The sequence below is a fragment of the Arvicola amphibius genome, chromosome 2 (genome assembly GCF_903992535.2).
Source record: "Arvicola amphibius chromosome 2, mArvAmp1.2, whole genome shotgun sequence".
NCBI lineage: Eukaryota > Metazoa > Chordata > Mammalia > Rodentia > Cricetidae > Arvicola > Arvicola amphibius.
In genome coordinates this window covers 131,795,419-131,808,183 of record NC_052048.2, presented here as the reverse complement: position 1 = coordinate 131,808,183, position 12,765 = coordinate 131,795,419, and the positions used below count along the sequence as shown (strand labels likewise).

At 48.2% G+C, this 12,765-nt stretch overlaps 1 protein-coding gene across 1 annotated transcript in view; it reads left to right on the top strand.

Moving 5' to 3' along the window:
- Positions 1-12,765, top strand: part of Dpysl5 (dihydropyrimidinase like 5) — a 49,788-nt gene that overhangs the window by 25,463 nt on the left and 11,560 nt on the right. The window contains exons 2-6 of the mRNA XM_038320358.1: positions 5,926-6,084; positions 6,649-6,828; positions 7,630-7,698; positions 10,176-10,220; positions 11,778-11,853. Coding sequence (XP_038176286.1) covers positions 5,926-6,084; positions 6,649-6,828; positions 7,630-7,698; positions 10,176-10,220; positions 11,778-11,853 — 529 coding nt within the window. The remainder of the gene's footprint in view (positions 1-5,925; positions 6,085-6,648; positions 6,829-7,629; positions 7,699-10,175; positions 10,221-11,777; positions 11,854-12,765) is intronic.

The window sequence follows — 12,765 nt, the reverse complement described above, 5'->3', positions numbered from 1 at the left end:
AAGTGAGTTTTCCTCAGCCCATACATCTCTGTAGCAGTGTCTCAAAGTTTCCCTTGTATATACACCCCTGTGATCCTGTACTTTTTCCCTAGAAGCCCTGTTTTGGACTTGACCCAAGTGCCAATCAGCAGAGGACAATGTTGTTTTGCCTTGATTTGTTAATTCTTGGCCTTGGATAAAGACAACCGCATTGGATGGGGAAGCATTGTGGGAGGGCGCCAGGGGAGTCACTATAGGAAACTGGAGGAAGAGTAAGATCTGTAGCAATGTGGAAGATACCAAGAGCATATCCCTTCAAAGCTCTTCTACCTGAGAAAGCTAAGAAGGACCAACTCCTTGTTCCTTCCCGTGTCTGAAAAGAAACATATCTAAATGACCCGTAATTATGCATTCTGCAGAGCGGGTGCCTGGTGAGCATGCAGACCCCTGCATTTCCCCCATAGTGTGGTCTGATGGAATGGCCTTCTGACGTATGAAGATAACATGCATAAAAGATTCAACTTTACTACCAGGGGGCTGGAGAGATGACTCAGAGGTTAAGAGCATTGCCTGCTCTTCCAAAGGTCCTGAGTTCAATTCCCAGCAACCACATGGTGACTCACAACCATCTGTAATGGGGTCTGGTGCCCTCTTCTGGCCTGCAGGCATACAGACAGAATATTGATACATAATAAATTAAAAAAAATTTTACTACTACCAGTTCCTACTCTTGGCCAACTGAGTCATAAAGTGAATCATCATTAAGCATGATTAGTGGTTTTAGAGAATAAAGAAGGGTAGCGTTCCTGGGCATCAAATAAATCCAGATTGACCCAGCAATATGCCATACACATCAAGAACAAAATATCGGTAGCCTCTTCGAAGTAGTAAAATTGTGTTTCGCACTCTGCCAAATGTGCACAGTGCATATGTGACTGCTGGTTAGATAATTCATGTCCACATTAATTGACAGAGATGTGAAATCCTACAATAGGATAAAAGTCATGCCCACATACACATGCCCAGGCAGGACGGCCTGGTTAGACAGGTGTGTGTGTGTGTGTGTGTGTGTGTTAAAGGCTTGGATTGAGCCAGGCGGTGGTGGCGCACGCCTTTAATCCCAGCACTCGGGAGGCAGAGGCAGGAGGATCTTTGTGAGTTCGAGACCAGCCTGGTCTTCAAGAGCTAGCTCCAGGACAGGCTCTAAAGCTGCAGAGAAACCCTGTCTCAAAAAACCAAAAAAAAAAAAAAAGGCTTGGATTGCTAGATGGACAATAGTTTTGGTCAGCCACCAAGTTCAAGGAAGCCCTGATGGGTTCTACTTTTCCCGGGTCAGGCATGGGTTGTCGAAGGTCTGCAGACTTTATAAAATTAGACTCCATTTTCTGCCAGTGTGCATCTGAGTGTGGGCTCTGCTCATACAAGCATGAGGGTCTTCAAGCAGGAGGTGAAACAATTAATGTCCAAGGAAACAAGTTGCCAAAGGATGCGGACAAGGTGATAGCATCATGGACTAGATAAACACAGAGAAGTATGTCAGCCTCAGAGCAGGTAATGGTGGAGATTATTGGGTCTATCAGAATAAATGATATTTCATTTGGAAAGTACCTCAGGCTGGAGAGACACTCAGCAAGTAAGTCACTTACCACTGCATGAGGACTGGAGTTCAGATGCCCAGGACCACACAAAACACCAGGTAGGTGTGTCAGCTCTCCTATAATCCCAGCTTTTGGGAAGTTCAGTGACAGGGGGAACTTTGGGGCATGCTGGCTAGGTAGACTAGTCAAATCTGTGAGCCTTGGGCCCAGCGAGAAACTCTGCCTCAGTGAAGACAGTGGAGGGCAATTAAGATGCCTACCTGGTGTCAATCTTCGAGCTCCACATGCAGTCACACGTATGCAGATGTACATCTGAACACGCAGGTGCACGCATGAGAATGAACACATGCACACACACATGCAAATGCACATCTGTACACACAGATGCACACATATGAACATGAAACCACACGTGCACACACACTACCGACACGTACATACCCAAATATACAAAGAAAAACATCTCATCGGGGGGTGTACCTCAGTGATAAAGCAAAGGTTTAATACATGAGACCCTGGATTCAACCTCTTACCCTGCCCCCCAAATGGTATTCTTGATAAAAATAAAAAGTTTAAAATATCTGAAGCAAAAAATATGAAATTATCAGTATCTGATAAATGTATGTGGTAGGTTACATGGGCAGGTTTTTTTAATCTTCTCTGCCTTTACTCTGCATCTGAAATATCTGTATAATATTCTGTAAACCTCTGAAATAACTAACATATTTTACAAATGGAGACATGGCTAACTAAGTTTAGTTTTAGCTTCTTCCAAGCGGATTTGTATAGTGCATATTACAAAGATGATATTGCTTTTAGTGTATGCTGTAAAAATTGATATATCCCATTAAATACATTTTAGAAAAGAAGAAAAAACAAATCACTCAGGACCAATCACCCCCAAAACAGCCATCAGTAACGTATTTGCCTGCTTCCTCCAGCATTACACTGAGTCTGCTGCTTCACTCACTGAGTATTGCCCTGTTACTGCTCAGCCTCTTTGCTGCTAGGGCTTTGTTTACTCAACCATAGCTAGAGCCATGTGGGAAGAGGGATCCAACTGAGAAAATGCCCATCCCACTGTGGGTGGCGCCACCTCTGGGCTGGTGGTCTTGGGGTGTACTAGAAATAGGCTGAGCAAACTGTGAGAAGCTAGGCATGGCCTCGGCATCAGCTCTGCCTTCGATGATGGACTGCTATGTGGTACTCTTTCCTCCCCAAGGTGCTTTTGTGCGTGGTGTTTCATCCTAGCAGTAGAAGCCCTAAGACAGCATCTATGAGCATCATCTTACTGCCTTTGGCTAAGTACTGTCCACAACTCACCTAAGCAACGCTTTTTGTGTAAGTAGTTATGACATGTGACAGGCCCGCAGCCAACTATCCTTCCACACATCCTTCTGGAAGCATCAGGAGCAGGACAGTGCCTTGCTCCAGTGATGTCTCTGCAAGGCCTTCAAGAAGGGGATGATACAAAGGTCTGTCACATCTGTGATGCCATTCTGTTCTTATGATGGAGCCCAGGGCATTCATCCTGAGCATCAGAATTGTGCCTGTTTGAAAGGCTAGCCGTGTGTGTGTGTGTGTGTGTGTGTGTGTGTGTGTGTGTGTGTGTTGCCTGTAAGAGAATGTACACCTCCCAGTGTCAGGTAAGCCCTGAGCCCGCAACTGGCGGGAAGAGAGTTTGCTGAGCCTGTGAACTCTGGTTTGGAGGCCCACAGGAGCAGTGTTGGTGATTGATCGCATTATCAGCGCACCCTTCCAAGCCTCCCATAGCTGCTGCCCTGGAGGTGAGTGGCTTGTGGAGGTGCAGAGGGGGCTCACAGCTGCTCCAGATAACAGCCAATAGGTGTGTGGCGGGGGGTGGGGGGATGGGGAGGTGTCAGTACCACCGCTCTGCATACTTTCCAGAACTCTTCAGTTCCTATCGTTGGACTCCAGAGGAGGCTGCTTAGGCCTTAGGCAACTTGCACGCTTTTCCCACAGAACTCAGAGGCTGTATCTGCCTGGAGCCCCTTAATCCATAGCCACACCATTGTTGGTCCCTGGAATTCCCTGACTAAAGGCCAGGAGCCCTTCCAGGATCCACACAAGCCTAACCTCTCTTCTTGGGGCTCAGAACACAACTCTGTGCATACTAGGTCCAAGGATGGCGTTTAACAGCAACGGACAGAGTTTAGACCTGTGTGCTCAGCATGTATCCAGGATGGAAGTGTCGAGAAGGGTGGACTCCGGGGGAAGTCAATTTCTCTGCCTTGTAGCTCAGTTTCAGGGGCCCTTGTAAGATCGTATTTGTCATGGTAGGAGGATCACGGTTTATCAGCCTGATCTGTACTGTCGTGTGCTTGAAGACTTGTGAATGAATTGCTTTTCCACTCTTGCCTCGGGGGTCCTAATTCCTTTATCACTGTGTCTCCCGAGAGTCCTTCCCCCCCCCCCCCCGCCCCATCCCTGGCTGCTGCTGTGGTGAAGATACACAAAGGACAACACGGAAAATCAAAGAAGAACAAACAATTTAGGGTATACAACGCTGGTATACCAGACTCTCCCACATGCACTTGGACAGGCAAGAAACGCTGGGCAGGCCAAAACAGAGTGCACCCACCTGCTGTGAGCATGAATCAGCCTGGCGGGATCCAGCAGAACCGGGAACAGAAGCCAGCTCGCGAACTACAATCTGTGCCCCACCCCCCTCCTCCCCCACTTCCCCCACCTCTGTTCCACCGTGTAGTACACGGAGCTACCGCCCTCTGTTGACTGCTTTGAGAAATGCAGGAAGTCACAAGCCACCAAGGCGTTGTGATTTTGTCTTAATTGTTGTTCGGTTGCTAGACTCGTTTCTCTTCATGCCTTAGTCCTCCCCAGCCATGTCTCCTGTTTGTGGTCAGGGGGATTTGACTTTTATAGAGAAGGCAGCTTCTTCAGGCTTTTCACCTCTCTGGAAAAGAATACAGTTAAGATAATTAAACACACCCATCAAGATGGCACTTTACCATTCCAGAAGTGATATTGGACTTTCTCTTCCAATTGCCCAACCAGGAACCTAGCCCCAAGTGTGAAGAAGCCTCTCATAAGCAGGGTTTGGGAATAGTTTTACCTGAAGTTTCCTTTGGGTAATGTCAGCTTTGGAAGCTCACAGAAGTCACATGCTCAAAAGTTTTCTTTTTTGAGTAATGGAGGAATTTGTTATGGACTTAGTCATTTTTCCTGGAGGGTTTGACTTGTGATTGTGAGTGAAGCTCCTAAAATCATCTTTCGAGGGGCTGACAAGATGGCTCAATGATCAAGGTGTTTCCCTCACAAGCGTGAGGACTAGAATTCGGATTCCCAGAACCCAGCCTGAAAGGTGGAGCCAGGAGACGCCAGAGCAAACCTCCTAGCCAAGACACCTTGTTTAGTGGAGAAGATGGAAGAGCAATAGAGGATGATTCTCAGCATTCACACTGAGTCTCCATACACATGCACACACCCCACACACACACTTGTGCCCACATACATGCAAAGATGCATACACGTGCACAAGAAATGGGGAAAAAATCTTTTGGAATTAGTAGCTTGTGGAGCCTGTGAATTGGGTCATTTTTCACTAGTAAATTAGACATACATCTAAAAGTGCTCTATCCCAGACAAGACAGGTAGAAGTAAAGTGAATAGGCAGATCTCTCTGAGATTGGGGCTAGCCTGGCCTACAGATTCCCATTTCAGGACAACCAGGGCTAGACAGAGAAACCGTCTGGAAAAACAAAAAGAAAAAAAGAAAGAAAGAAAAATAAATGAAGCTGAGATGCTAGGGGAGAGGGAAATGAGGATGAAGGGACGGATGAAGATGCAGTTGAATCTTTAAATAAAACTGCCTCATAAGAAGTGACAAAATAAAAACATATCTTCAACATACCACATTATGCACTATGGTTTAATGTATGTGTATAACTAGATCACAAAATTTTGTGCGTGAACCCTTGATTTTGCTTCACACCGTAACATATGTACATATACTCGGGCCTTTGATTGTGTTGTATGTGTATTGAAGTCAGCCAGAAGTCACTTGGAGGGAGACCCTGCTGGGCAGGTAGGATCTAGCCTTGTGACATGCTAAGTGCTTTTTCCAAAGGTCCAAACCAGAACTCTGCATGAGGAAGAAGCAGCTTTGTTTGCTAGACTCACAGTTCTAAGGAACATCATCCACTGCGCCTCTCTGGACCACCCCTTATGGCCTTCCCAGCCTTGCTGCGTCTGGTCCTCACCATCCCCGTGGTTGTTCCGCGTGCACCCTGAGCACCGTGTCTCACCTTGGTAGTGGCGTGAGTGCAGGCAGAGCGTGATGAGACGACCTTTCCCCTTGTTCCTTCAGGCGGCGCTCGTTGGAGGCACCACCATGATCATCGGCCATGTCCTTCCTGACAAGGAGACCTCCCTCGTGGAAGCCTACGAGAAGTGCAGGGGTCTCGCGGACCCCAAGGTCTGCTGTGACTATGCCCTCCATGTGGGGATCACCTGGTGGGCACCCAAGGTAACAGTGCTGATGGAACCCCCCACAAAGGAGGCACCAGTGGTCTGGTTCACAGAGGGGGTGTACCTGAGCTGGCTGGGGCCTGATGCTCTCTGGGTGTGTGAACAGATGCCCCCACCACCACTCCCCAATGTGCCAGACACATTTAGGAGCCCATAAAGATGGTGGGGAGGGGGACTGTCCTGCCAAACTTAAAGAACCCATTTTCCAGCATTCGCAGCGAGCATCACACTGCAACAGAGTCCAAGGCCATGCTCCAAACTCAGGAGCATTGGCTCCTCGCAGTGACTGCTGGGACTCAGTATGTTCTGATGTGTGCACGAGGTCCCATGAACATCCAATGGGGAGGAATGCCAAATGGTCGGCTCAGGCACTGAGAGCCAATGGCCGACTCTGGCACAGAGAGCCATGTCCTGTGTGCACTGATTGGAGCTTACAGCGCTGAACCTAGGCCTCTGAGACTGGAATTAGTCTTGGCCATTCTCAGCACTTCCTGGACCATCTCTTCACTGGGCCAGCACCTGCTGGTCCTCCTTGGCACTGACTTTGTGTTTTGCTCTCCAGGTGAAAGCGGAAATGGAGACACTAGTGAGGGAGAAGGGGGTCAACTCCTTCCAGATGTTCATGACCTACAAGGACCTGTACATGCTTCGAGACAGTGAGCTCTACCAAGTGTTTCATGCCTGCAGGGACTTTGGGGCGATCCCCCGAGTTCATGCTGAAAACGGGGAGCTTGTGGCTGAGGCAAGTCAGCAGTAGAGGTTACTGGGTGGGGGTGGGGGTGGGGCCCCTGGGCACAGTGTTCAGGGGCACCCTGATCATTTGTCACTGTCCTTCAGGGTTCAATAAATCTAGTAGTTAAATGATGTGAGACGTGGACATCATGGGTGCCAAATCTTGGTCTGAAACTCAAACTTTAAATATACATATATGTGAAGATATATATGTTAAAATATATACTAAAATATCTCTTTATAGTCCAAGAGGTTTCCTAAGTCTTAGATAATAATTTAGTGTGAATGTTATGATATTTAAATTCCACTATAGCAAAATAATTTAGAACATCTCTTGGGAATATTTTGAGGTATAGCATGCAAAAATAAACATCAACATTCCATTTTCCTAAACCTGTCTGTCAGAACTGTTACGTTATAGAAGTCTATTCTCTGATACAAAGTGGGGACCCCTTGGTTCTCCTAAGTCTTGGGGTGAAGCTGATCTTGAAGTCGCTGATACCAGAGACATGTGTTGAGATTTCCAGAGAGACAGCTCGAACTTTTAAACCAACTAATGGTGTTTGTCTTTGGTACCCCAGAGCTGTTGCTTAGCAACTGGTCTATATTTTTAAGAATAAAAGGTATTGTCTAGTCATTAAGAAGTGAGAAGGGAATCAGGAGAAGTTTACTGTGTGAGGTCCCTGGATTTATTCTTTGGAAAATGTGCATTAGGGAAGGAAGACATGCCTGACATACTTTACTGTCCCTTGGGGTTTGGTAATTTCTTGTATCTCTGTAATTCAGTTGTCTCTCTTGTGCTATTATTCAGGGTGCTAAGGAGGCTCTAGATTTGGGTATCACAGGCCCAGAAGGAATCGAGATCAGTCGTCCAGAGGAGGTAGGAGAAAATTCCTGTATCTATAGTCACTTTTTTTTCATGTAGACTCTCTGTATTCATTAGCTTTCTGTCACTGAAAATAAGCCTGAGAGAAAACTATTGCTGTTGTTATTCTTGTTATTATTATCATTTTATTTATTTATTTTGCACATGCTCATGTATTCAAAGAATCCAGTGGATGTTTCCACTTGGTCATAATGTCACGGTGACAGGGACATGTGGCAAAGGAGAGCTGTTCCCTTCATGATCAACCAGGAAGAGGCAAATGAAACAGGAAGTGACCGGGGAACTACCAGGGAAGACCAATCCCTATGGCCTCCGTCCTCCAGCTCAGCCTCACCTCATGTTTCTAGAAACACCACCACTATCTAGGGACCAAGAATTCGTGTCAGGAGACCATGGGAAACCGTAACACTCATGCAGTCTTTTGGCGAAATGCCAAAAATACGTTACATAGCAAGTTTGGAACCAGCGTGGGCTACATGAGACCCTCTAGCAGAATAAAGGAAAGTAAAATTATATCATTTGCATAGGGGAAATATGTGTTACACCATTTTCCCCCATAGATGAAATTCCTATCTCGAAGCTTCCCAAGGAAAATCAGTGTTGAGGAGACCTTGACCTTCCTTTAGAAAGACAGCATAAACCCCATCATGCGCCACTTAATTCTCATCTTGAGGCTTTGGGGAGACCATTTCAGGGTCACTTTTTTCAGAACTGAGTGCCGTGACAAAGGGACAGAGCCTTCATGTATTAGGAGAAAATTAAGCTCCAGTCTCTGCGTTCTGGAGATGTGCTTCTGACTGAGGAAGACTTGGAGCCTTCCCGCCAGAAACAAAGCTCATGACCATCCATGTTCCCTCAGACTCTCCGCTTCTCAGCAGGGTGGGAAGGAAAGGCGATGTGTACACTTATTGGGAGTTGACTTGGATAGCCAGTGTCTGCTGCTGAGAGATTCTACCCTGGCTGGTGGAACCACGGTTGATAATGCCTGCTTGTGCTAGTACCGTGTTCCGACAGGCTCACCCTTTGAAGCAGAAAGCTACCTCTTTTTTCTTCAAAGCCCAAAACACAGAGTAATGGGAGGGTCATGTGGGATCTGTATTCCCAGCTCCAGCAAGGTTGAGGCAGAAAGGGCTCAGGTTCCAGGTGGACCTGGGCTACATAGCGAGAGCCTATCTCAATCAATCAGTCATAGCGGGGTAGTAGTTGGAGCTCCAGGAGACCCGATGTGGGATCCTACTATCACTCAAGAGCCAACGTGGCGTACCTTATTCCTGCCTTTATCCTGTCCCTGTTGACCACTAGTTTAAATGTAGGTCCTGCTTGGGCACCTCAGAATCTGTAGAGAAATAGGTGCCAGGGCTGGGATGTAGCTCATTTGGTAGATGTTTGCCTGGCATGCATGAAGTCCTGGTACTATACCCAACACCACATGTAGCACCTACAATTTAGAGGTGAAGGCAAGAGGATCAAGAAGTTCGAGGTCATCTTCTGCTATGTTGTGAACATGAGGCCAGCCTGGGTTCCTGGAGACTCGGAGCACTTGATTCATGGGGTGGATCTGTGACAAGGTTGGCGAAGGGCCAACTCAGACTCAGGCTTTAGCTGCCTGTGCTGGGCAACAAGAGGAAGAACAAGGTTGTAGTGACAACAATGACTGTTACTGTCAGCATCTACTGCTCAAAAGGGACAGGCCTGAAAAAGTTTTTTTTTTTTTTTTAAAAAAAAAAAAAAAAAAGGTATGTACCTGGGTCTGTGCTGGGGCAGACTGGCCATCCAGAAAACATCTGGCAGTATCTAGAGATGTTTTCAGTTGGCCCAGCAGGGAGCGTGGGGAGAGTGATGCTGGTATCTGATGGATAAAGTTGAGGAATGCTGCAAACCATCCAGCAGTGTGCAAACAGCTCCAACCACAGAGAATTCTTGGGCTCTAGTGTCAGTAAGGCTAGGGTACAGAAGCCCTGATGTAGGCTAATCTCTGTCTGGATGTCTGTACTGCGTTTCATCCATTGCCCTTGTGCTAGCAGACAGGGAGAGGTGACACTCTACATGGCTGTTTGTTTAATATCCTTTCAGTGCCTTAAGACCTTCTTAAAAGTATGTTATCACTTTGTGGGGGAGGGGTGCCGCAGTACATTTGTGGCCATTAGAGGCCAACTCTGTTGGTCCCTAGCAACAATTTCATGTCACCTGGCTTGCCCAGCAAGCACCTTTCTAAGCCCTGAGTGGCATCCACCAGGGTGCACCTGGTATCCTAAATCCTAGGACTCTCTTCCCGTGGAAGTCCTAGTGGTTGGGTCTGGTGCCCCTGCCAGAGTGTTGCCCCTATCCACAGCCAGTCCTTGTGGATGCAGCCAGCCCCTCTGCTGTGTCAGCTGCTCCAGCACTCTCCCTGCGGAGAGCTCTCAGGCAGGTGCAGCTGGCTTGAAGGAGGTGGTGAAGGTCGATTCCTTATTGCCCCTTGTTGTTAACAGCTGGAAGCCGAGGCCACTCACCGTGTCATCACCATTGCAAACAGGGTAAGTAGCCCCCCATCCTCCACACTGGGACCATGGTGTGAATGCGTTCTTGTCTGGAGACCAATGCCACAAGCGGCTCTCTGGTGTGCATGCTGCCCGCCCCAGCGCTCCGCCCCACCCCTTTGAGCCGATGAAGGGCTGAAGCTGCGGAAGCTGAGATTCGTTGCTCAAAATATAAATGGCTTGGGCAGTTATCATTTAACCCTATGCTGCTGGGGCCTTTGTTTTCCCCGCTGCTTTCCTGGGTTCGGTTCAGAAAAAGTTCTTAACAGAGCACTGGCGGAGCAGAGCGGGAACCAGCTAGAGATGGCGCCAGAATCCAGAACCTTGCTCTTAACTATTAAATACGTGCTTTCAACCACATGCCCGTCATGCCCGCCTCTGATCGCCTCCCTCATTATCTGAAATTGGGATGAAATCTTACTCTGGAGAGTTCTTTGTGCCTCAGAAGGACCATCCTTTCCTGAAGGATGTCGCTGAAGGGTTCGATTTGCTCAGATAATCTGAACCACCGGCTCTGGAAGGATTGATTTCCAGCGGTGTGGTCTCCGGGATGGCAAAATCAGCACTGTGTGTCCGAATTACAGATTCAGATAAACAAGCTCTCGAGCTCCAGAGAGACCCAGACAATCAGAAACTGGGATAGTGCCCAGCATGCTGTGTTGAAAATTTGTCTGTCTTCCCCCAACCCCATGATTCTAATGAGGCCTCCTGCTTGGGACCTTCTCCTCTGGCCAGGGCTACTCTGGCTTCTAAATGCTGAAGTGTGGTTTTAGGATTGTAAGGGGCAGGGAGGCTGCATATCACCAGCCCTGGGATTGATCGACTCACACCAGGCATCTTAAAACCCCTGACTCCTACCTTGATAACCAGTAAAGACACAGAATGGCATCTTGGAAGGTTTCCTGTTAGCTCCTGGACATTGTTCTGTTGCCATGACTACAGTTATCTTACCAAATACTTCCTGATGGACACCCGGCCCACAATAAGGAAGGGTCTGACCAACCATCAGCCCCTTGGTTCTTAGCGCAAACGTGCCCAAAGAAATTAGACTGTGGGCTGTGTTTGCACAGTTCTGTAGAATAGCTGATGCATCTGACAGTCCAGATGTTTACAAGGTCAGTTTTGTCTAGCCCAGACTCTGAGCCTGGTTTTTCTCCCGAGTACATTCTGTCCGTCGATAAAGCAACCTTCAGACTGCTGGCATTGAAATGTCAGGTTTAGGATATGACTGTTTCTGGGTCATCACATTTGTGAACAGAAAAAATGAAACAGGAGAAAAAGCCCATGAGATCAGAGAAAATCTGAGGTTTAGACTCATCCTCTGAGGTCACCCCCCCCCCCGGGTTGGTGGTCTCCATCTGCTTCTGCCTCCCTCCACACAGTTCTGCAGCCTCTTGTGTACCCTGCATCCCGAGCGTAAACTACCATCTAGTCATGAGTAACGAGTGACACACAGGGATGTGTGTCGGTGCAGGACTGAGAGAAGGGTGCTCTGGGGGTGTGGCAGCTTTATGGGGGCAGGTAATGCTACTTCCTGCTGTCTCTTGCCTTTAGACTCACTGTCCCATCTACCTGGTCAATGTGTCCAGCATCTCGGCTGGTGATGTGATTGCAGCTGCTAAGATGCAAGGTGAGTCTTTGTACCTCGTGCCGTGGGATCAGAGGACAGGGTTCCTCAGCTCAGATTCGGCTAGGCTTGGCTGCTGAGACCAGGCATAGCCTGCCCTACCCATTTCTTCACGATTGTCTGCCTCAGAGTGCCCTGTGCTAGCCTGGGCTCAGTACATGAGAACTTTCTCCTCTCGCATGTTTGCCCAGCAGCTTTTCCAGAAATGTCTGTTACCTGGACCGGGTCAAGTAAAATTAAAGTCTTAAACTGAGTCATTAATTGATGTCTTTTGGGTCTGTTATATTGAGCTAACAGTTACCTTGGCAACTAATAAAATGCTAAACCAATGCCAGTAGGTATGTCGGGAGTGGGGGCAAAGTGGAAGTCGCTGGTAAAATAACAGTGCATGGGCCCAACTTCCCCTTCTCACTCCCTTGAACCCTGTGTCTGACCCTCGAGGGGCCTTCGTGTGACTCCCAGTGCAGACCCCCTGGTAGTACTGAAGCTTGTGGCCTGGGGCACTGGTAAGGGGTCCTGGTAACAGGAGAAACAAAGCTAAGCTAGAACCCTGTGGGTGTAAGCCAGAGGCATGGGTGCCACATCCTTCATAACATTGTGACATCTGGACCCCCACAATGCCTGTTCTTCAGCTGAGGGCCCCTGAGGGATTCCAGCTGGACTGTTGGCCCAGCCTGCTGGTTGGACCCCTCCCTCTTCTGACTTCCTGACTTCTGATTCTGCTCTGGATTCCACCCCAGCAGCTCCCAGAGCTGTCATGTCCCCTGCCTGCCCAGAGAACAGCCTGGACTGCCCACGGCCTGGCAGTACATGCATGCCCCACTATCATACTGCCTCACTCCCCCACAGCGGTGTGTACACAGCCAGGCCACACTAGACTTCTCAAAATTCTCCTCTATGCTCCTGGCCTCTGGA